The sequence below is a fragment of the Epargyreus clarus genome, unplaced genomic scaffold (assembly GCF_041222505.1).
Source record: "Epargyreus clarus isolate Ecla_fem2 unplaced genomic scaffold, WU_Ecla_fem_2.2 ptg000006l, whole genome shotgun sequence".
Lineage (NCBI taxonomy): Eukaryota > Metazoa > Arthropoda > Insecta > Lepidoptera > Hesperiidae > Epargyreus > Epargyreus clarus.
Genome location: NW_027332214.1, coordinates 3,726,809 through 3,753,520, shown reverse-complemented (window position 1 = coordinate 3,753,520; position 26,712 = coordinate 3,726,809). Strand labels below are relative to the sequence as shown.

Sequence of the window (26,712 nt, the reverse complement as noted above, 5' to 3'; positions counted from 1 at the left end):
TCCAAGACCTACACTTGGTATTACACTTCACAGTGCAAAGTATATGTAGTTTACATATTACGTTCAAGATTACATTTGAATTACATTAAAGGAGTAAAAAGTATTCGATTTACTGAATACTATTTTCTATACTGCAAAATATGACAATTTCAGTTGGTTTTATACAATGGATAAGCAAAAAATTAATAGGGGTTTAAGTTTGTTCAACTGTGTATGACGGAATATTTTACCGTTTTAAGGAGGAAATAAAACTTTCCTGAACTATGATGGTTTTTAAAAGATGGTGGTAGGCGTTCTGGTTTGAAGGGTGTTCCAGCTTAGTCCTCAGGGGTATCGGCGCATCTGTGGCCGACCTCAAATAGGAATATCTTATCCTATCTATCTAGGGTTGATTACAGATGCCCATCGGCAGCAGTAGCCACTTACAATCAGGTCAGACTGCATGCTAGTCTGCTATTCCTATATTATACAAAAGGCAACGTATCAATTTTGCCCATAGACATCAACCTCAAATAGAATCAAAATTCTAGCTACAGTCAGTTAAAGAAGGTTCTACCTCAATAAGAAGTGCGTGGTGTTTATGAAACACAGAGACCTAGATATTATCACGCAAGTTATGTTTAGTCATGTCTAATGCATACTTAAACACTCAAATTGAAAAAAATAAAAACACTAGATAGAGTTATTAAAATAGTTATATTGCCCAAAAATATTTTAGTTCAGGGACAGGTTTCTTTCGAAATTACACAAATACTGCGTATGGATTTATTATAATATCTATTGTTCATACGTAGGCTATCTGAGAGCTTTACTGGGTAAACGTTATTTGGTATACATTATACAAAGCCAATATAGTCTTTGCGTTGGCGTAAAGATCTTTCGAAGGATTTGCAAAGGGATTACGGATCGACATTCGTGCGTGGGTCCCGAAAAGGAATTTGAATATCACAAATCACGCGCAAAGTAATGCTCGTAAACTCTTGATTTTACGAAGGGTCGTTATAATTCTACGATTCCGTTTCAAGTGCCGAGTAAACGTTATACCGTTTTTGCTTTTTTACTTCTGTCTATTGGGTTTTGGAGATTTGTGTGTGATTGTTTCGTGATATTTTAAGTAGGTATCGTTGTTTTGTAGGTGGTAAAACACCTTATCAGTCAGTCAGTAGTGGGACGTCATACCCTCCGGGTCTCTCATATGCTAAGGCAATGTTAACATAAAGGCGGTGGGCATGGAATTTCGGGTCTCGAGGATACCCTCTTTGCCTGGGCAGATTCTCAGGTGGTGAATACCCCCCGGATTCTTGATATTTATTCATAATAATATAATGTTATTTAAAACATAATAGAATAATGAACAAATATTAAAAATATCTATCATCCCCCTGTTGAGGGGGTGATTAAAACACCTTAGAAATCGACTCCGGCACTACCGCTATTTAAGTACGCTGCTCAAATACGGATTGTTGAAGCCATTGTGAGTAACCTGCGTCTTAAGTTCTCTGTCACATAGGCCTCTGAAAAAGCTAACCGACTGCTTCGCAATGATAACAATCGTCTTAACCAACTGCTTTATGAGCCCTACGAGGCCTTTAAACGCGTATAGCGGCTACCCATTCAACTTTGGACCGCGCCCAGTGTAGCTTAATTTGGTACATTTTAATTTCATGACACTTTGATATACCCGGCGATGTATTGGCGACATCTCTGGTGTTGTAAATGTTCATAGGCGACGGTGATTACTTTCTATCAGGTAGCCCGTTCGTATTATAATTGGATTTACAAAAAAATATATTGATTTTATTCTTCAGTAAAATATTTCCGGTGAATTACTATTTTTACTATAGATCTTCTCAGGGAATGAACACACGCTACGTTCACATATCCAGCATAAATGTTAGGATGTTGTGTGGGTGTATGTTATGACTATATTACTAGGAATTTACATCGCAATTTGTGTTCTATGGTAATACGCCCTCAGCTACCCAGCAAGCACATTACACACGTAAACATCTAGTAAATATATTATGTATAGTTATAAGTTATATGAGTTGTTGACCCTGACTCCGTTCATGACACGTGTCGAGTAACCTAAAATTTTGAAAAATTATCGTATATTCTTAACAAAAAAACACTTATGTCAATTTTGCCCCGTTTTTCATAAAAATCAATCTATGTAACATTTCTTGCCAAAAATGGAAATTTGTCATTTTTGCTTTCTAGAAATTGTCAAATGACGATCTTATCTAGGCAAAATTCGATCGATTGAGAATTGATAAAGGGCGTAAATGACATAATTAAATGCTTAAAATGAATATGAATAAATTTATAAATGCTAAGAAAATTGCAAGTGGTTCCACCAGTTACGGACTTGTCTTGGAAACGGTTGGTCCAATTTGGTTATGCGTTACGACTTTTTTTTGCAAAGACAAAAGTTTATGAAGGGGGCCATAGTTTATTTTTGGTTAAAAAATAAAAATATATCATCCGTTATTGCCCGCGAGTAAACTAGCTTAAAAACATGATATAGGAAATTATTTCCAAGGTGTTTTACGAACTTTATACTGTTTCAGCATAATAATATATTTGTCATACCTATCAGATAACATATTGACAGACGATACCAACCCAATGCCCCTGAAGCATAAAGCCTATTGAGTGTATCAAAAGCGATCCGTTACCTCAAAGGGTTCCCTTTGATTGATGCAAAAGGATCAAATAAACAAGTTTCCTTCGCATATCTTACATACTAATGTAAAAAATATAAAAAAAATAATTTACGGAATATAAGTTACTAAATATCCTTTACTATCTGTTCTGACTGCGATTAATTTCTTGATTAGGTAGGTACATTTTTTGTCCCTGTAGTTCCGGGACTAGAATAGGGCTACGGTATCCCTGTCTGTCGTAAGAGGCGACTAAAGAGAGGCTTCCGGGGTTGCGGGCGGCAAGAGTAGGAGCTCGAACCGTCCAGTAAACGACGACCGGGCAGGACGCGGTATGTGTGGTCGCTTACCGTCGTGAACACCAGATGGTGTGGGAGGACCGAAAACTACTCCCCCAGGGCAGAGCCCGATTGGGGCATTGCGCTTGGAGGACTCCGGTTTCATTCCGTCGAAGAACCCGGCGAACAAGCGTTGAGGTCAGCCACCGGGGGGGTTTTAGTGCCGTAAAAATCCCATATAGCCCGGCGTCGCTCCCACGACTTCGGGTAACTCTTGAAGGTTTCCCCCTCGTTAAGAAAAAAAACAAACCCCAGATAGGATTAGATATTCCTACCTGAGGTCGGCCACAGATGCGCTGTTACTCCTGAGGACTAAGCTGGAACGCCTCGGAAAAGTCTGTCTCCCTTACCACACCCTTCTAAACGGAACACAGCAACGCCTAACACTGCTGTTATTAGGTAGAAATAGGTGTGTACACAAAGGTTTCTACCACCTTCAAAACGGAAATAAAGAAATGGAACAGCTCCAACAATTCATGAAAATATCCTCCCATCGAATGGCCTTTAAGTTTTTGGCTAGCTGTATTTTCTAGTTGCATTTCATTCAAACGCTGCTTTGGATATGTCCAAAGACATCTTTCTCCCCTAGAGGCACCCTTGCAATCGCTCTTCGAAATGAAAGTATTAGTAAGACCTGACCTTCAGACCACCCACTCAATTAATGAGTTTCTTATAAAATATTTAGAGTACATAATCCAAGACTGTAGGCTTAGGATTGTTTGCTTAGGATTTCAAACAAAGAAGGAGTAATTATAACAATCTAAAAAAGGAAAATCAACAGCAATCTGAAATAGGCCCTAATTTTTGTGATATTTTTGCTTTTATTTTACCTATACTTTATTCTTAATAATAATTGCAACATAGAATCATGAACAGGTTTTTTAAGTCTGGGAACAACTCATTAAAAGTTAATTATTAAGTTAAAGTTAATTATTAAAAATACAAAATTTGAAGGTGGTAAAACCGTTTGTGATTCGACTCCAGTGGCACCACCGCCACACTTGTTTCTGCACCATAACAGCAACGTTAAGCGCTGCTGTGTTCTGGTTTGAAGGGTGTGATTAGGAAGATATACTTTTCCGAGGCGTTTCAGCTTAGTATTCAGAGGTAGCGGCGCATCTGTGGTCGACCTCAGGTAAGAATATCTAATCATATCTAGGGTTCATTACAGATGTCCATGAACGGCAGTAGCCACTTACCATCAGGTGGACTGCATGCCCGTCTGCTACTCCTGTATTAATAAAGTCCATAACCGGTACTATAGATGGTCTTCAAACTATTTATGGCAACTTATTAGTCGTATTGTTAGTATTCTTTTTTTGTAATATAGGAGTAGCAGACGAGCATGCAGTCCACCTGATGGTAAGTGGCTACTGCCGCCCATGAAATACTGTAATCCCATGTAACCCAGATAAGATCAGATATACCTACCTGAGGTCGGTCACAGATGCGCCGCTACCCCTGAGGACTAAGCTGCAACGCCTCGGAAAAGTATGTTTCCCTTACCACACCCTTCAAAACGGAACACTACAGCGCCTAACACTGCTGTTATTAGGCAGAAATAGGTGTGGCGGTGGTGCCACCGGAGTCGAACCACTAAGGGTTCTACCACCTTCAAAATTCAAATTATTTGGGAGTTCAGTGTTTGTGTTGGCTTTTACATCAAAAACCGCATGAGTTCCACCCATGTATACTTAATACAGGAAAATCGGTACATTTAAATGTACAAAAGTATTTTCGTCAGTATCGCTTTGTTTTCATTTCGTATTTATTATGAAATTTATGGTAATTTCCCCATTTTCCGCAGGAAACCCTACAGCAACGAATGACCCAATTATCCGCCTTTGGTCCCGTTTATCATCTGTATAATTATTATTGTTCGTCATTCAAACATCAGTAAAACACTAAAAATGTTTTTTTAAGTAATCAAAGTAGATTTTTTGTCGATAATTTTGATTGAAGATTTCCTTCGGAATCCTCGTCAACGGTATTCAATAAATACATTAATTTAAAAAAATGATAATATACACAAATCTAAGACTTTTTAATCTCTTTGAAAGTAATAAAAAATATTAAAATACTTTTGTTTTTGTCCTTTTTTTTACTATTTTGATAAAACATTCACGAATAGACTCTCAAGTTACAATTATTTTAAAAAATATCCTTAAAATTTTCTTCTTACCCACAGGCAATGTATTCTAAGGAACTATTGAAAAAATGTCAAAATGCACAGCTGTGCGTTGGACATATTTTATTAAAATTTACACTTAAATTAAGAGACTATGTATAGCATAACACTAGGCTAGGATCTAAACCCAGAGATAATCCAAAATTTTTGCTCTTGAATAAAATTGTTTGCATCGTTTTTATGGTCACCTACTTCAGTAGATTGTTATTTTTTCAACTACTACAATTATCTGCCTTACAGCAGTTAATGATGGTAATTAATCACTCTTGAAAAGGTCAAAGTCCATGCGCATGAGATTTCTAGTTTTGTCAAGGACTTATTACCGATCTTATTAATCTTAATATTTTTAGACAGTCTTTTGACGTGACAACGTCTTATAATTCGATGGAGCCGGCCTGCACACACCAAAAAACATGACTCATGCGGCGTTACGTCGCTCTGAGGCGTTCCATTTAAGGCTTGAAGTGCAAGCGAGAACGCGGAACAAGCGACAAAGATGCACAATCGGCCTCCGAGTTCGGCGGCGTTTCATTGTGATTTCCATTTACCTCCTTCTCTATATCCATACAAAATATCTATAAAATAAATAAAATTAAAATTTTCTTTTGAAAAATGCAACCTTTCCATCAGTAATTTCTTATGACGTTGTCACGTTTAATTATCGTCAGTAAACCGACGTTACAGACAACCGATTTTATGCAAAATGTTGTTCTCAGTTTAGGACAAAAACTACTGAGTAGTAAATATGACCTTTGTGAACCAAAATTATTAGCTAATTTCATTTTCACGCCACAAAAATACTAATATACTTTTATGGTTTGTTTCCATCAAAACTTTTAGCCATAAAAATATTAAAATCTGTTTAAATGGCCGTTGAAATAAACGGCCACTCGTTATATTTCAATTTATTCGTAACGCCATTTGCAGTAACGATGCTATTATTCACATTAGTTTCCGTTCCTTAAAAACCTGTCTCCGTACCTTAGGAGCACGTAATAGCTTTTTTGTTTATGACGTCAATATTTCATCTCAATGCGGCCCTGTTGGCAAATAACTTGTTTTATTACAGTTGTTCAAAATACCTCCCTGTCACGAACTTTGGATGAACGCGTCAAAAAATATAAATGGCTTCGTATATCAATGAACATTCTGGAATATAATGTGCTAAGTTTTTATCGATACATTCGTGCAATACAATAGATCATAATAAACATAAAAAAAATGGTATCGATATCAAATATTTTAACACTTACTTTTTTAGGAAATTTATTTAGCAAACAATTCTTTCTAAATACGAGTATGTTTGCCTCTTAGCAGCATTGACTTGCGGTAAAGAATGTGTTAAATAAGGGAGAGATATTGTTAGGATTTAGAAGTAACATATAGAATTTAACTGATATACTAATAATTAACTGATGAATGAATTAGATGAAATAATATTAAAGTTTAAAAAAGGTTGTATGTTGGTTGTATAATAATATAACAATTATTTACATTCTAAAAAATAAATGATTAATTCAACTTGGCAAAAAGCGGGCCTCAGCGACTTTTATGTGCTTTAAAAGTACATAGCAACTCGAAGCTTTTCGCGGGACTTGCAAAAGCAAATCCATTAATGGATGCGATGCTGACGTATTGGCAATGGCAGAACCTGGCCGTTTCGCCACGGAATGGCTTGACGATAAATGGCGTTGGCATCTTAATGGACTGTACTTGATACTCTTACAAGTTCCCTGTCTATATGTTGAGTTAGAAAATTGAATTGGTGAAGATATCTGAACTTTGCTATTTCACAACTGATCATGGATATCTTACAGAATGAGAATGGTTTACGCCACAGTACTTACTTCACTACGCTAGCTGATCCTAACACCTAGGGATGAACTTTACAGTAATATTATTCTTATTATAATCATTATAGGAAATGTGTCACAAATATCGCGATATAAATCTTCAATTTAATTTTGCCTCAAATTGAGGCCCTAAAACACTTTGTGTGCTTTTAAAGTACGTAGCAACTCGAGGCTTTTCGCGGGACTTGCAAAAGCAAATCCATTAATGGATGCGATGCTGACGTATTGGAAATGGCAGAACCTGGCCGTTTCGCCACGGAATTCCTTGACGATAAATGGCGTTGGCATCTTAATGGACTGTATTTCAACTCGTATAACTTTTCCGTCTGTAACTTGAGTCAGAATTCAAACGGTGATGGTGCTGTAACCTTTGCTATCTCACTGGTGATGTGGTACTACTTTTAACCCGCGGCTTCGCTTGCGGCCAGAGGTTATTATCTATCCCTTTGTCGTTTTCTGAACTCCTGGGAAAGTGTGTACAAAATTTTATGATAATTTGAAATGTTGTTAAGGCAAGTAGCTTATATTTGCATTTATATTATAGGTTAGGATTGAGGTGCTAGTGCACGACACTAGATAATGTCGAAGATCGAATTTCATACAATGTTCTCTAAAATTTTATACTTACCTAGTAAAGTTATTATTCAAAAGACAAATATTAACTGTAATAAACCGCAACCCTAATCTTCAGGAAAAATATATGTATAAACTTGACGTACGCCCTCTAAGTGATGTCATCTTCGTACCTTCCGGCGTTTTGACGTATCTTGACATTTATACAGCCCTTAAATGTTAGAGTGATATGAATATGGATGTAAAGCATTGAGCTGGAAAGGACAACGATTTTTGAAGCCATATTTTATAGAATTTTCTTTAAAAAAAGTAGGCACTAAAGAAGTAAAAAGTTTTGAGGATGATAGGGCTGAATAGATTCCGGGGGCACCACCGTCACATATTTTTCTGCCTTGTAATATCAGTGTTAAGCGATGTTGTATTTTGATTTGAAAAATATGGTAAACACACTTAAACACGATACGATTATACATGGCATTTCTTTCTAATTAATCGTCAAGAGTAGAAACGTATCACTGTGATCAAACCTCAACCCGAATCCTATCTGATGTTGATTACGGATGTCTATGTCCGGTAGGGTATTTACCATTAAGTGTTCCATGCTCATTTGGTACCATAATATTATAAAAATTTCACCTGATCGTAAATAGTCCCTTGCAACCATGGACTTTCTTTTATAAACCATAAATAGTATTGAAGATTATGCCGAGATATTAAGAGATCACCCAGACCTTCCTATCATCATCATCAACCCATTACTGTCCCACTGCTGGGCACGGGTCTCCTCTCAGAATGAGAAGAATTAGGCCATAGTCTACCGCGCTGGCCAAATGCGTATTGGTAGACTTCACATACCTTTAAGATTTTTATCTCTCAGGTATGCAGGTTTCCTCTCGATGTTTTCCTTCACCGTTTAAGCACCGTTTAAGTTTAAGTGATAATTAATTTCTAATACGCACATAAATTTGAAAATCAGAGGTGCGTGCCTGGGATTTGAACCTCGGACCCCTCGATCGAGAGGCCGCGTTTCTTAACCACTAGGCTATCACTGCTTTTACTGACCTTCCTATAGCTAAGAATTAAGTTACTTTTTTTAACACCGATTTGTGGGCAAAAACGTGAAATATAGGCAACAAAAGAAAATATATAGTCAAACATTTATAGCGAAAGCTGAAGTTAAAAACCGTTACACAAATAGAGCGGCATTTAAATATTTATTGTAGTAATGGCGTCGGCGGTCTCAGGAAAATTATTTCTCCTTTCTATAGAAATGCTTGGAGCCGTCACCGCGGCGCCTAGAGAGCAATCAGTTTTTATTTTAATTTATTGTAGTCTTAAATTTTCGCCAGAATTATTTTATTATGAACTTCTCTCTACTCGCGGCTTCGTTCGTGGTGGTTCGTTCGTGGTACTCTCACCGTTTTCAACGGTTCTACATGATTTTTATTGCATATTTTTGTTATTTTTGAAGTTGAAGCTTTATTTGCGATTACAAATATTACACCATTTTTTGCATTAAATGTTTAAAATAACTAAATAATATGCAAATAAAAAATACCTTATGAAAATACTAAAATTTCATTTCCGAATTCTATGAATACCGGTCCAAACATTTTAAAATTAAACGTGGTAGTTAATAAGAAAAACGTGAAAATTATTTTTTGTGTCAATATCGAATGAATTGATACGGGTTTACTAAAAGTTTTCAATAATATTGTTTTACAAAATACACACATAAATACACTTAAATTTTATTTTATCTATACTTACAAAGACAACCAAATTATATTCCCAACTTTTAATATCTAACGAGCCTTTGTAAACGTCACGTTCAGAACAGAAGAGGGGCTTCATTAGAGTAATTGAGTTACACTAAATACAAAGATATTTACATTACAAACCTCTGGATATAAATTCTCTATCAGTTATTCATATTTGAACTCATGAAAATTCAATTGTAAATTCGTTTGAAGTCTTAAGTATCAAAAGCTAACTTCGTTTACGCGCACAATTTACATGAATATTTTAAGGATATTGATGATATTTTGAGTAAATTTAGCTACTTATATTTTATTTTAAGTTTTAATGGCTATGGTGGTAGTATGCTTATGATGGTACGCTTTTTTAGCACACGGCTCTGGTGGTCTTTCTAACAGAATTATAAAATAATGATGCTTTTACCTTCTGTTTTTGATTGAAAACTCACTGTTTGCGTATATTATGTTAAGAGTACATATGTCCAAATTTGAAAACCTCGATCTCGCGTTCAGGTTTGTGTGGCACATCCATCGCAAATATACACTCATTTGAGTTTTATTCCTTCTCCATGTAGCTCCCTCGTGTTTATTTACGTCGACATGTGCGACATGGTGATACGAGATGACGCGACTGTAGCACTTTACGACGCACCGCGTGTATTTTAATAGACTTTGTATTCTTTACATTCGAAATTTCCTTTATATTGACGGATACCTACGGGGAATTGTTGTTTTATTTGTGTTTTTGGTCGATTAATAAAGACATATAAAGAATGATAACTCATTTAAAAGGTTGCTTAAACAATTTGAAATTGAAATGGTAGATTGTTATATCCTATCCGCATTTACTATTCATTGTTTAACAATTAACAGGCGATTATTAAAATAATAATTTTAAGGAAATGTAAATATTTTTCCCACGTCTGTCTCTTCAACAATAAAGTACCAAATGACTACCAAAATTCAGACACATTTGACATATTTGTGTGGCACATCCATCACAATATACGCTCATTTACATTTTATTTCAACGTCATGTAGCTCTCCGTGTTTATTTACGTCGACATGTGCGACATGGTGATACGAGATGACGCGACTGTAGCACTTTACGACGCACCGCGTGTATTTTAATAGACTTTGTATTCTTTACATTCGAAATTTCCTTTATATTGACGGATACCTACGGGGAATTGTTGTTTTATTTGTGTTTTTGGTCGATTAATAAAGACATATAAAGAATGATAACTCATTTAAAAGGTTGCTTAAACAATTTGAAATTGAAATGGTAGATTGTTATATCCTATCCGCATTTACTATTCATTGTTTAACAATTAACAGGCGATTATTAAAATAATAATTTTAAGGAAATGTAAATATTTTTCCCACGTCTGTCTCTTCAACAATAAAGTACCAAATGACTACCAAAATTCAGACACATTTGACATATTTGTGTGGCACATCCATCACAATATACGCTCATTTACATTTTATTTCAACGTCATGTAGCTCTCCGTGTTTATTTACGTCGACATGTGCGACATGGTGATACGAGATGACGCGACTGTAGTACTTTACGACGCACCGCGTGTATTTTAATACGTTCTGTATCCTTTAAGTCCATTCCGCGTAAATGCTATGGGATAGATGTTTTTCTTTGTTTTATTAAGTCACTGAAAATAATGGACAAGTTGTAATTTGTCTTGTTTGACAAGTTTGTAATTTGTCTTTGTTTTTCACTGTTATGTTTCAACTAAAATAAAACGGTATGTGAAATGTTTAGTTGGTTAATCGAATTGATCTTGAAAACAAGACACTGTGGGATGGTTGTTATGTAGTGCAAACCTCAGAATGTTGCTTTAGTTTCGATTTAATCGGTCTAACAATGTTAGAATGTCATGCGGGTTTTGACTTTTCACTGGTATATATTTTGATGTGATAAAATAAATATGCATTAAAAAATTGGTGGTATTACCAAATGTTTCCTAAACTTGATAAAGACTGTACAAATTTCTACATAGGAATTATTATTATTTTTGGTTTTGTTGCCCTCTTCAAATCCTTATTTTTTACCATTTAAAAACTACTTTTCATTAAACTTTGTTTTTTTTTTAAATAATTCATTACCTAAAAACATATGTATCCTTATTAAATAAAGAAGGGATTCCATATTTTGCTTTTGTATAAACTAGTCAATATTATCACTTAAAAAAAACGAAAAGTAAACATAGACTAAATCAAACAAACTTAAAAAATACTCTTGGAAGTTTAATAACGGTCTCTAATTATTAATATCATCTGAACTATATAGCGAAGGACAAAGGATCTATTTATAATAAAATACAAGTTGTTATACAGTTGGTGGCCTTTCTCGGCCTCATTACGAACTTTTGTTTCGAGAATTTCGAGAAAACCACATAATTGACTTAGAAAAGTATTTAATATTGTTTAATATTCGGTTTTTGAAAGTGCTTTTGCAAACAATAAGAGAACAATTTAAAAAAGAAATTGTTTGTTTTGGTATGAATCTTTGTTTAATTATTTATATAAAAATAGTATACAAATGTCTTTGTGTCAAAAGAAAATTGGTAGGTGTTGGTAAATTCGTACTGGTATGTTTGTAAATCTATAACCATTATTATATACTCATTTGCGTGAATAGGATCTTGTACATAAATATATATATATATATATATATATATATATATATATATATATACAATTAATATATATATAACAATTTATGTGTGTATATATATATATATATATGTGTATGTCTGTCTGCAGTAAAATTCATTTAACAAAAATGCGTAAAACAAAATAAGATTACTAAAACACTTGTTTCTAATTAAAGTGTTATAATATTTAGAGGCCCTACATAAATACCATACATCTTTTAAATTTATGCCATTTTTTTCTATTTTGACTATCGACGTAGCCTGCCTTATTTTTGTACTAAAGAAAATTGGTATAAAAATATTTTACAAAGTATGGCCTACAATATTTTACTGTGTAGGAGACATAAGATAGATCGACCTAATTTGTAAAACGGATCGTCGAAAGACATCCTTGAATCAAAGTTTACAAAGAGCTGAGATATTTTTAAAAGTCTAAGTTTTCAGGCAAAAAATACTTACAATACTTTAAGCGATCTAGACTATCTATCAAATTGACATGACTAATTACCATTTTTAGGGTTCCGTATCCAAAGGGTATAAAATGAGGCCTATTACTAAGCCTCATAGGGCACTTTCTCTTAAAATACTGAAAATAAAAATGCTTGAAAATAAAAGGGGGTCGCCGTACAAGTCACAAATCATCTTATTTTTGGCATTAATCGCTTTATCTATTGAACTGTAATTATAGATGGTTGGTGTAATTATTATGCAGGGATAGCCTAGGGATAGCCAAGTGGTTAAGAAACTCAGCCTCTCGATCGAGGAGTCCGAGGTTCAAATCCCAGGCGCACCTGTGATTTTTCAAAGTTATGTGCGTATTATAAATTAATTATCACTTGCTAAACGGTGAAGGAAAACATCGTGAGGAAACCTGCAACCTGAGAGACTTATATTAAAAAAAAATCTCAAAGGTATGTGTAGGCTACCAATACGCACTTGGCCAGCGCGGTGGACTATGGCCTAATCGTTCTCATTCTGAGAGGAGACCTGTGCCCAATGCAGTGGGACAATAATGGGTTGATGATGATGATGATGGTGTAATTATGGATGGATCTATAATTACATAGATGGTTTGGTTTCAACACTTCTTCTATGCTTTTACGCTTTAAAAACAAATACTCATAAAAAAATTAAAAGTACGGAACCCTCCTTGTCTCCTTGTTTCCTCAAATTTCATCGTTCTTAGAAAGAAACGTAACTTAAGTATACCAATCACTTCTACCAAGCACAATATATCTCACGATTGTAAGTGGTCTCCGGAAACTTTGGCGAAAGGCCCATCGACGTTTCTGGCGGTTAGTTCGAGTTATTCCAGAATTAGCGCCCACTATCGCCTTCACGGTAAATTGAACTGAGCTACTCGAACGAAAGCTATTATCGGTTTTATTTCAGCAATGTCCTTATTCTCGATATTTTCGACTTCTTCTTCTTTTTACGATTTTCTATTTTTGGAAGTGCTTACTTCAAATAACTTTAAGCTTATCGTAATGAACAAAATGATCATGAAATTGAATGTGTTTATGAATGAATATGTATGTATGTGACTCGCTTGCTCCAAATTTCAATAATTTCGTGAAATTTACGAAATTATTGAAATTTGGATTATTGAAGTTCATAAATTGGCTAAAGTAAAAAATACGATTTCTTGTCCAATACTTTACACTTTTCTTATATGTCTTACTTATAATAAGTATTTTTTCGGAATATAAATATCCACTCACCGCAATCCTCAGTATTTCTTTCTTTATCGTAAAGTCGTTAATAAACTCTTGAATCTTTAAATTCAATTTATAATGAATATCTCATTACATGAAAGTTCTTACTTAAATAGAGATTTCTTCCTTACAATAAAACATACGAATTTATTATTCTCTAAAGGTCACTTTAGGTATTACTTTTGTGGGTTCGTTTCTGATTATCTGTTTGTAAGGTTCTTATATTAAACCATTGGTATCCTTTATCTACTAAGTACTAACCGTAGCCTTTCTAGCTAAAGCAAAGTTATTATCGTCTAGATCTATATTAAGGCTCGCTCGGCTCCTGATTTCACATTGTTTGCTACTTTTTACTACTCAGAGCAAGTCGTCAAAGGCTTATTCGGTCCTCTGTGTTTATCAGTTGGAGCAAATCGCCGATGTTTTCTTTGTTCTCTGTACACTGCTTTGAAAGATTTTGAAATTTATAGTTTATAGTGCATTTCTATTTAGTTTTGGATTTTTTGTTGGTATACCATCAAAGGTATACAATCAAAATTATTATGCTCTAAAGGTCACTTTAAGTATTTTACTTTTGTGGACTCATTTCAGATTATCTGTTCTTTTATTAAGCCATTGTTATCCTTTATCTACTGATCTTAGCCTTTCTAGCTAAAGGAAACTTATTATCGTCTATATCTGTGTTAAGGCTCGCTCGGCTCCTGATTTCACATTGTTTGCTACTTTTTACTACTCAGAGCATGTCGTCAAAGGCTTATTCGGTCCTCTGTGTTTATCAGTTTGAGCAAATCACCGATGTTTTCTTTGTTCTCTATACACTGCTTTAAAAGGTTTTGAAATAACAGTTTATAGTGCATTTCTATTTAATTTTGGATTTTTTTGTTGGTATACCATCAAAGGTATACAATCAAAATTATTATTCTCTAAAGGTCATTTTAAGTATGTTACTTTTGTGGACTAATTTCAGATTATCTGTTCTTTTATTAAGTCATTGTTATCTACTGATCTTAGCCTTTCTAGCTAAAGGAAAGTTATTATCTTCTAGATCTATATTAAGGCTCACTCGGCTCCTGATTTCACATTGTTTCCTACTTTTTACTACTTTCAGAGTATGTCGTCAAAGGCTTCGGTCCTCTGTGCTTATCAGTTGGAGCAAATCGCCGATGTTTTCTTTGTTCTCTGTAAACTGCTTTGAAAGGTTTTGAACTAACAGTTTATGGTACATTTCTATTTAATTTTAGATTTTAGTAGGTTTACAGCTCAAGGACAAAACGAACATTTTGTTCACAAGTTAAGTGAGCATGCCCATTTACATTTATAATTAATTCAACACTTAGTTATTTTGAGTCAAGTCAATTGGACACAATGTTACTTACATGATCTCATACGATTAAAGTAGAAGATATGCTTTTAAATATTCATCAAACCAAGTACTGCGACTTAATAATATACACTCATTTTCTTAATATCATCAAATATTAGGTTTCTAACTTTATATTGATCTTGAAGTTGATTATTTTTGAGGGTAAAAATGTTTACTTACCAACATTAGAAAATTTCTTCGAGATAATACCGTAACCTTCAGTGCTAATCTCAGATATAGGATGCTACGCGAAATGTTCTGAAGATAGAGTTCTCAATATATCAAAACTTGCTAAATAACTTGAAACATAAATTAATGGTTTCAAACATTTGAATAAATTTATCTCAACGTTGTCAGAAGCATTTCAGTTAAAATTTCACAAATAAATGTAAGTTTGAGGATCAGAGGACTCGATTCGAGAATTTCTAATTAGCATAATGTATTCAAAGTTCTAGATCTGGTTTAATGTTACCGAATTATTTTCATGTAGGCAGCGTACGAAAAACAGAAATACCCTATTTACCCTTCGATACTAAAAAGATAAGATGTTTAGAAAATTATTCAATAGGTTTGCCCAAGTAACCCGTCGGCGGTCTTCGCAACCCTTGGTTAAGTGACCTGTTTCACTGAGAGCGTTGAAACGATTAAAATTGAAAAAAAAACGCTTGCTTCACTCACACACACTAGGAATCCCTGTATCGTGGGTACCATGGACACACACATATACAACAACAAATAAAGAAACACCCAGAACCAGAAACAGAAATGTAAATTCATAATTTAGATATCATCAAGCCAGGGAACGAACCTAGGACCCTCTGCGCGTCAGACCGGTATGGTGAACGCTTCACCACACGGGTCGTCAAATCATTACCGAAACAAATTGAAGATGGTAGAAACTTTGACTTTAGAGGCGCCAATGCCTCGTCCATTTCTGTCTTATAACGTCTGTGTTTAGGACTGCAAATCTCCGATTTAAAGGGCGTTGTAATTATTTTTAATACGCTGAGTTATTTAGGTCTTAGAATAACAACGTTAAACTCTGCACTGTTCTAATACGGGGGGGATAGTAAAGCGGACACATACAAAGCCTTTCAACGTACACATAGTCATTATTGAGCATGGTTGTCCTTTAAGAATCAGAATAATAAAGGCGATAGTCCAATATGCCAAAGTGGGTTTGTAGACTTTATGCGCCTTTATATTCGGGCTACATGATCACATGTATGATAATTATTTCTAATACATACAGTTCTACATTATAGTAGCATTGTTAAACACTGTATTGTTCTAGTTTGAAGGGAGTCGTAGGCTGGGATACATACGTTGGGATCCAAATTAATCCTCAGGGAAGGCAACGTCTGTGGCCGACCTTATTCATTTTAGGGTCGATTACAAATGTCCATTGAAAACAATAACCAGTAATTCTTCGAATTTAGCGGCTTGTTTATTGTGAACGATAAATCAACTGTTATTAGGGAACAAGTACCTTAGGAGTTTCGTGTTATGAAATATTCTACAATAGATGTTTTCTTTCGCTGTTTCTGCTTTGTTCAGTCCATACGTTTGTTTCTAGTTGTTTTGTCTGTTTAATATTTATATATTATTAGAGTTTTTATTTTGTGTTGCGTTTCTGTTATCGTACATTAAATTTATTACTTTAGAGTACAATATAACAATGGGTTTGTAACATAGTTAAATAATTAGGAGAGCGTGAAACTCAAAAACTGTAAATAACACTATTTTTTCCAAAACACTCAATAAAGCTTTTGAGTGCTACTTATCGATTCTATGCTTTAAAAATGTAATTGGTGTCAAAAAGATGAAATATTAAAGATAAGAACAACTTTAATAAAAAATATATATATTATTTAGGCTGAATTAAGTAATTTTAGACGGCAATAAGAGCATTTTACATATATTAAATAATAATTAGAACGTTTGCGTAAGATCGTTTAAAGATTCCAAATATTCACTGAAAAATTGATCTAAAATTGAAGCCCTGCAATATAGGTATAAGACCAGCTAAACAAAATCGTCTAATGCTGTTAATACCAATCTATCATGGCTTGTTCCATCATTAAATATTCTTAGCATCGTAAAATGGTCGTGTAAGATAAATTATAGTATAAAATTGCATTAAAATCACATTTCCAATTTGTCTCATAAAGCAACTCTATCATTTGGAGAATATTTGTAATAAATGTTTACAATGAATTAATAAAGACAGGGAAGTTTAATAAAATATTTGATTTTGATAATCATTGATAATGTATAGATAAGGCAGTTGTGATTTTCTAACTCCACGAATAATAACCTAATATTATAATTAAGAAAAAGAAAAAAAAGAAGAAAAAGAAATTAAGAATAAGTTCAAAAACATTCAGAATGCTTTACGTAAGACAGTTGGTCTTAAAATTTAAGTCCCGAAACATATAGATGCAACAAAACAATCCCGTCTAATAATGTTACTACCAATCTACTCTACGTATCCCGTTTCATCATGTATTCATTGCATAGTAAAATGGTCGTGTAAGATAAATTCCTGTATGAAATGGCACAAAAATCACATTTCCAATTTGTCTCATAAACGAACTCCTGTGGAGTCGCTGTTAATGCGCGAGGAAATTGGTTTCTCACACGGTGTGAAATAAATTTGTCTGAGAGTGTAAGTTTGGTTAGATTTATCTGTCTTTAAGGAACATGTTTGAGTATGCGAAAGGTAACTTTGCGGAACGATTGTGTTGTTAAAATCGAAGCTTATACTATTTGTGGTATTCAAAAACCAGTATAATTAGACCGTGGAACTACCGCTCTACACCTATCTCTAACATAAACAGACCTACGTTTCAACGGAATGGTGTGATAGTCGGCTGACTTACATAATAGGCGACCATATTAGTACTCAGGAGTGGCATCGCAACGGTTTCAGTAGAACTCCTATAACAGAGATGGTTAAGGTCAGGTAAATCCAGTGTCCATGTAAGTAGTATCTACTGTAAGTTACTACTTAACGTAGTACTGGTGGTCCTCGTGGTACTGGTGGTCAGCATGTTTCTTTGCTATTTAAATTTATAATAACACTATATAGAATTAATACAACTAAATGCATCTTAACAATCTTCATAACTTTCGAAAATATATGAATCAGATTTTTAAACATTATTTACCATTGTTTAAAAAATCTCAAAATTATTCTCTGAACGGACAAACTAATTGCGCCGCTATTTGCCGCTTAATTAAAGTAAAACACAGCTTTGAGTGTCATTTTCGTACATTTACTGAAACACGTGCAAGCTAACCTTGCTAATGAAATACGTGACAACGTCCTAAACAAATAATTGGACCTCTACAACTCAAATTACAAGTATAAACTGTTTGATTTGCCTTATGAAAATACTGAAGTACCTATCTATATTGACTTCTACTCCTACATTAGGACCCTGTGTGTGGGTGTCATGGACACATATGGCCACCAGACTTAGAACATCCTTATATTAATTGTTTACATTACTGCTTAGGCGGGAATCGTATGTTGGACCCTCTTCATTTCAGGGCCCATGATGAAGATTCGGTGCTGTATCGTAATTTGAATTGGGATTCTAACTTTTTATTATAAACACGAATGAATTCGTTTGTTTGTTACGCCTTAACTACATAACCGAGATTCACCGAATTTTGTACACACATAGTCAATTGTTCAGAAAAGGACAAAGGGTACTTTTTATCTCAAATGAAGGTACCGTTCCCGAGGGATAGATAAAAACGTCTAACCGCGAGTAAAGACGCGGGTAAACGCTAGTATTTCTGGAACTACACCTTTATTTTCCTCAATAAAAGTATGTCTACGAGCACATATTTCGCATTATCGCATAATAATTTCAGTAAATACATACTATGGCAATAACTGGTAATGGGAGTCATAAACGGAAATAATATCGTAAGGTAAATGCGGTGCGGGATAAGGCTTAATCGTGAAGTTCTGTGATCGCAGCTGAGGCTAATGTTTGCAAATCTCGACGATAAAAGTAGGTGTACTGTACGAAAAGATTGCGGATTGCTAGATTTTTGTGAGTGTATTGTTGAGGTCAGTCAATGCTTTTGCAAACCACATCTATAGAGCGTCCGTTAAAACTGACGTGGCAGTACGGTATGGAATAGTATGCGTAGCGTAGCGAACGTGCGTGCGACGGTTTTTTAAACGCGCGGCTGGCGACGAGCGCTTGGCGCGGAAACACGCAGCGGGTGCCCGCTCGCATACTGATTTTTTTAAATCAATTGTGCATATGCATAAAGTAGTAGTTTTAGTAACTTATACAGCGGGTTGCACTCAATGAATATCCGGAGCGGGTATCAGGCTGTCCACTTCTTACATCTTTCATTTACTGCGTTTACACCAGAGCACAACAGTTTTGCACCTCAGTTTTAAGACAGAAATAGGTATCACGGTGGTATCACCGAATTTTAATGACCTTAAATATCCCATCTTTCAATATAGTCCTCTTTCTCTATTAAATACTTATTTACAACGCTTTTAACTTAGTCCTTTCTCCTATAGAGTATCGTAACCATTAATATTGTGGTTACTATAAATTAGAAATGAATACCCGGTAGTATCGCTTATAACCACAACCGTACATAATTTATCTTCGTAACTATCCTAATACCAACTTAAGACTCATCGGAGACGCAAGTCATCATGCGGGAAGGGTAAGTCCAGTAATCAACATGGTAATTAAGACCGGACCTTCGAAGTTTTCGTATAAACGAAACGTATGTGGAACTTTGTGGATTTCTCTACGGGGTACCAAGTTAGCGGAAGATGTAAAGATATTTGATGTGTTTGACGGAAATTGTTTTAATAAATAATGGGTTTGTAGATCAGTACCCTTACCATAAGTTTTTACGTTTTGACAAATATTACTGTTTTAGTATTTGTTTACGTATTGGCCCATACAATTTCCAAGTTATGATATAATCCGCTAGGGGCGCTGATTGGAAGTTGTATGGGCAAATACGTAAACAAATACCAAAACAGTCATATTTGTCAAAACGTAAAAACTCATGGTAAGGGTACGATTGTGTAAACATTTAAGTGGCTGAAAATAATTTTATTCACTAGTATTTGTCAAAAATATTGTGCAAGGAAAAAATATATCTGCGATTAATATACACTTTTCAAATTCGAGCTATGTACTTAATAGTATTTAATATGGGAGTAAATTCGCTATCTCATATGGCGTATCAAAAATATAAGTACTAGATATTTGTTCATTTGGCTGTAGAAATCTAATAAAGAATTTTACAAACGACAATCCACTTTCTTTTTTTTTATAATATAGGAGTAGAAGACGAGCATGCAGTCCAGCTGATGGTAAGTGGCTCCTGCCGCCCATGGACATCTGTAATCAACCTCAGATAGGATTAGATATTCCTACCTGAGGTCGGTCACAGATGCGCCGCTACCCCTGAGGACTAAGCTGGATCGCCTCGGAAAAGTCTGTCTCCCTTACCACACCCTTCAAACCGGAACACAGCAGCGCCTAACACTGCTGTTATTAGGTAGAAATAGGTGTGGCGGTGGTACCGCCGGAGTCGAACCACAAAGGGTTCTACCACCTTCAAAACCACTTAATGAAATAGTCATAATATATTGATTTAATATTCATTATGGATTTATTTTACATGTCGATTAAATAGTTCATGGCATATTACAAAAGTTACAAGTTACTCTATATGATCCATGTAAAAGAATGAGATCTTTATGTATTTTTATTTACCTATTACCTACATATTATTGTCTTTCGTCACAGACGTAAAACACTTACCAAAACCTTTATAATTGTACTTATCACTGACCGTATCTTGTTTCAGGCTGATAGTGCATTGGTTGCTCATCACTCTCATCGCCTTCGTCGACCAGATCTCGAGCCAGGACGACAAGGAGCACCAAGGCCCCCAGCCCTGCGGGGGCCGGTTGAAAGGCCCCGTGGGGGTCATTCAGACCCCCAACTTCCCGAACCCCTTCCCCGTGCCAATCAAGTGCAAATGGATTATCGAGCGTAACATCACGAATGGGACTATATCGATATACTTCACCCAACAGTACACCACTAGTGGGCTAACGTTCACGGAGTATATGTATTACGATGAGTCCTATAAATTGGGGGAGCGGAGAGCGCTGACGGTCACAGAAGAGAATATCACGAGGATCAAGTGGTTACAGGTGAGTCATTTTTTATTTTTATCATTAATCTACGAACAACGGAAGTTATGTGTGTGCGTAATGTTTCCAAGTTAACTTGTTGTGGTTTTTGACCGACTTGATTAGATATACAGTGTGAATTTTTCAGGGAGCCTTCATGGCCAAATTGGAAACTATAAGAAACAGAAAAACTATTGCAAGGCCGATATTGATAAAAAGTAATACGTTAGGTTTTTTAAATATATTTTGAAAAAAAAAATACATCTTGTATTATTGATATATGATAAAACAAAGGAAAAGATTCATTTTAAATAAAAATATTTTTTTCTATTACTTTGTTTAGGTTAGGTTAGATAGGTTTCCGCCATTTTTAAATTAAAAATTTGTTACATTTTTTATATTCTACTGCTGACCTTCTGACCAGTCCTTCGACTATGGAAAGCGTGAATATTACGTCGATAAAATTCCCGACAAAAGCACATTTTTAATGGGGTACAGTAAAAATATAAATTGCACGAAATACACACATCAAAAACGCTGGGTCATGTTCAAAAGATTGTGATGCAAAACGCTGAGAATGGACGATATTTCACTAGGATAAGGAGATAGTTTTACGATAATAGGATTCAGTCTCTAGCCAATGCTCGTTGTGCATTTTTATAATATTTTGACAAGAAAATTCTAAACGCATAGACGAGTCATGTTTACATTTAGGCAACCATGACAAACAAAACTTATTCTCATATAAAATTTGTAGTGCTTGCCAAAATATCGTACAGAAAAATCATTTTTGTCACCGTTATTTCAGATACTGTCTGACACGTCTTGTGTCTGATACGTTCGACCTTTGTATATATAAACTTAGTTTGAATTAGGTTTGATCGCCTGATTTTAACTACCTAGACCATTACATTTGACTTTATACAAAAATCTAAATAACGGACACGGCTTAGGATATCGCAATCAATACATGTTATTTCTATCTTGTCTGTAGTATGGTGTGAATAAGAAACATTCTTAGAAACAAGATATTAACCAACTTAAACCTAACTTTAACTACTACCTAGTTCACTTCTCATGAAGTCCTCTACGTATGCCTCCTCATAACATACACCATAACCGCACCTCATATTAAGATATAGCAAGATATTTTTATCATTATATTTTTAGCAAGATATTTTATAATTAAAGAATTACGTTTCTGCACGTACAGTTAAATTAGTACTCATTTTATATAAATAAAGTAGCCAGTAAAACATGTAGCTTCCCAGAATCTCTTTTAAAAGATTCTGCCTGCTACGAAAGACTCGTCTGTTTCTTGTTATTTTTATTGCTTTTTATCCTACTCCTATTAACAACATTCCCTGTTTAGCTTGAAATATATCCTATAGATGTACAAAAACGTTATCATTAAAACAATTGAATTTTGTTATTCATATTTATATTTATTTAGAACGCGAATCGCCGTAAACCGGCTCGGACTTACCCAATTTTTCATTAACACAAAATGGAGGGCGGAAGGTTCGTACTCTATAATTTTGCTTACGCATCGGCCGCTTGTTAGTCAGGTGTCCGACTTAATTATGGAACTATAAATAAGGCTGGAGTACGGAGTGACGAGGGTAGAACGGATGCTTACACAGAATTATCCTTGCCGTACATTTACCTCTATGACGTTCCATAAATTTGCTCACTCATTTCTGCTTTTATCATGTTATCTCGACTTCCATGAAGTTTGTCATCTTCAGTTTAGCTGTGTGGGGTATTTACTTGTTGAATTATCCTTTTTGCTTATAAAGAAATGTACAAGTACCTTCCTAGAATTTCTTTTAAATATATCTGCTGTCTATGAAAAGTTCGTCTATTTCGTATTTTTCTTATACTTTTCAATTTTATTCCTATTAATCCCTATATGCCTGTAGATATAATCAGAAACGATGGCATTGAAATAATTGAATTTTATTTTTACTCAAAATAATTATTTTTCCACATAGTAATAATCCCAGAAAAGGTATTATTTTTCTAAAACTAAATCTTATGTATTATGTTATGGACTGTACCATCATATGATAATTTTAGCTATATGATAGAATTATAAGTTCAACATAATTCTCATTCTGAAAATATGTGTCGTAATCAAACATCAAATTACTGGCTCAAAATTAGGATCTTTGTACTTAGAACTGTATTAAACTGCGGACCTACTCATAAATTTTACTGTTATTTAACGGTAAGGAACATTACTTTTGTTAAGCCTTCAGCGGACCTCTTCGTAATTGATATGGAGGACCTTAACTAGAACGTCATTAAGTAGAACGATGTATGTTGATTTAAGTTCCTCTTAGATGAGTAAAATATATAGGCCACTCCTGACAAGGAAGTGTAACCAGTTTTGAGAATTGAAATTGTTGTGTAAATAAAGTTTTGCTACGTCTCCGTGCTAAAATGTCCCTAAAATGTTTAAAGTACTTATTTATATATTACGTAAATTGCGTAGTATTATTTATTTATATGTACATTTTTCTAAAATGTTTTTTATTTGTCAAGAATTAAAAAAATAACTGACAAATCAACGTTTTGTGGCTTCATCAAATTTCAAGTATTTTTCTATTTTATTTTTTAAAGAAGATCACCTAAAACGTTATTTTTAACTACACAAATTTTACTTCCATCAATTTCTTACAAAAGCCCCTCATTTTCCAGAAAATACATTTAAAATAGTGCGTCGTTAATCACAGCGGTTGGAGCAACGCTATTGCGAAACATTCTTCACGGACGAAGGACCATTTGTTTCTATTTTCGGCCGGCGAGCGTAAATCGGCCATTCCTATTCTCTCCTGGCCCTTCCTGTTACCTGGACGATTTGAACAAAACAATAATCGTGCAAGAATCGCAATATTCCAGCGAAAAGGTGATTTCATTTCTTTGCGTTATTACATTTTTTGGAATGAGCGGAAGTAATTTTGGTGAAATATTCTTTTCCTGGAATTGAATTGGCTGAGGATCCATTGTCTTCTGCCAGGCGGTGTTTCCGCAAACGCAGGTTCGTCTGGATTTTTTCAGGAACACTCAGCCGAAATATAATTATAACTCACCTCGATAAAACAAAATTTCGTTGAGTATCATCGGGACAATTTGAAATCATTACTTAAAACAATTTCTGAAGATGATAAGGACTAAAACTTCTCACAGTTCGGTTACTGCGACACCCCTTATTTACTTCCACCTGCGACGATGTTTAGCGTTATACTATTGTGTGAAAGACCTGATCCTTCAATCTGAAACGGTTATCAATATGTATTTTATTTTATTGTTATATGTACTGGTATAATTTACAACGACTACTTAATCTCATGACGTATTCTGATTACCTGCTAGCTGTGTATGTACTCGTACTACTAAAGAGGTATTCAATATGTTTAATTTAAGCTATTGTAACAATTGTACATGTGTATCTAAAACCAAACCAAAAATCTATAAGCAAATTGAAAACGTTGAAACGATTGCCTTTTGAAAATGGTTTTGAGTTACATCTTTTGCGCCAGTGCTGCCGACCATTCTTCACGGTCGAAGCACCATTTGTTTTCATTTCCGGCCGGCATTCGTAAATCGTCCAATTTTTCCATACACGTTCTTCTATTTACATGGCTTTGTACTTGTGTAAACTTAAAAATAAACTTGAAATTAATATGATGAAATGATATGAAAATAATACATGTTTTGGAAATTTTAATTAAAGTTCTGATATTACCAAATTTGCCTCCAAAAAGTTTTAAAATCCGGTCAATTAAACTTGACGGTAGAATTAGAGATTCGCATCCCAGTTATGCATTGGTGACCCAGTCTGTTTTTTTTTGTTCACGAGGGGGAACCTTCAAAAGACCCTATATCGTGGGAGCGACACAAGGTTAAGTGGAACTCTTAGCGCTACTTAGCGGTCTTACGCGCTTAGAACTAAGCCCTATCACCCCCGTCCCAACGGTATGCGACCACACATACCGCCATCCTTCCCGGCGTCGCTTACTGGACGTTTCGAGCTCGCATCCTTGCCGCCCGCAACCCCGGAAGCCCCCTTTTAGTTGCCTCTTACGATAGGCAGGGGATACCGTAGCCCTATACTGGTCCCGGAATTACAGGAATAATAAACCCAAACAAAGTCTACGGGTTATTATTTATGATTTGCATTTCAAGTTTCAGTTTAATTACCAGGGGACCAAATGACCTGTAATGAATTGTCTATGAAATTACCGTTCTATTCTCTAATCGTTCTGTTTTCTTTGATGCGTTGGATAATTGGTAAACAAAATGCTTGTTTCAAAATTTCAGTTTTTTTTGCCGTACTGCATAAATAAGTACGAGTATATATCGCTATGCATGAATAAACGCACAACTCAAATACGTTCAAATAAACAAAATCAAAATAAGACGCTTCAAAGTTGTGCATCGCCATCTTTTGACACGACTAACCCAATAAAAGGCTTGTGTATCCTGAAAACGTTCGCTTCAATAAGCTCATGGCATATTGGCAAGTGTTATAATTGGCCAAGTTCAAGTCTAACTCGCACACGGAGGGTTCCGTACCACCAAAATTTTCTTATTTTTTTATTATTTGTATTTGTTATTATAACAGCCATTGAAAATTTGAACTGTGTAAGTATTACGGTTCTATAGATAAAGCAAAATACGTCGAAAAATAGTGATTTATTTTATGGCGACCTCAATTTATTTTAAACTTACATAGACTCTAAAAATATCAAGTGTCTATCTATTATGGTTTGGAGGATAGATCCCTATAACAGACGGACAGACTGACAGATAGACTGGCGGACTGACAGGAGGCTAAGTAATAGGGTTCCGTTTTTACCCATTGGTTACGGAACCCTATTAAGATTGGCTAAGAATAAAAGTAAGCAACATCCACTGCACTATCTAGCGCATCTGTATACTATACTCTAGCTCTGGCAAGACGCCCATATCTCAAAAGGTTTGTCGGTTTTCATTTCTTTGCCTTTTCCTACATTGAATTAATGTTTCCTATGACTTATTTCTGCGAACTCCGCTGAAAATTTTAACCGAAACATTTCCGTTCTCTTATTTTTGCCGGAGCAACGATTTATGGGGAAAATATTATCTCTTTATATAGAATTTCTTGGTAAGGACACTGTAACTTTTTCATTCATCCGTTATTTTTATGTCTTCCAATTTTTAAACATTTTAATTCCCGAGTAAAGAAATTCTTCTTTTGCAGAAGCATAGCATACTTATGGACCACTTTTTTTTTAATACACTCACAGCACCACTAGGATTTCCCGTGTCGCGGATGTTATTTATGTTATGTATGTTACACAGAGAGACTAATACACAAACACGCAGACCCCGTCA

At 34.8% G+C, this 26,712-nt stretch overlaps 1 protein-coding gene across 4 annotated transcripts in view; it reads left to right on the top strand.

Annotated features, from left to right (window-relative positions):
• Positions 1-26,712, top strand: part of LOC140742702 (uncharacterized) — a 556,758-nt gene that overhangs the window by 338,768 nt on the left and 191,278 nt on the right. For all 4 annotated transcript variants that reach the window (XM_073073668.1, XM_073073667.1, XM_073073669.1 and 1 more), the window contains exon 2: positions 21,000-21,351. In XM_073073668.1, the coding sequence (XP_072929769.1) occupies positions 21,000-21,351 (352 nt within the window). The remainder of the gene's footprint in view (positions 1-20,999; positions 21,352-26,712) is intronic.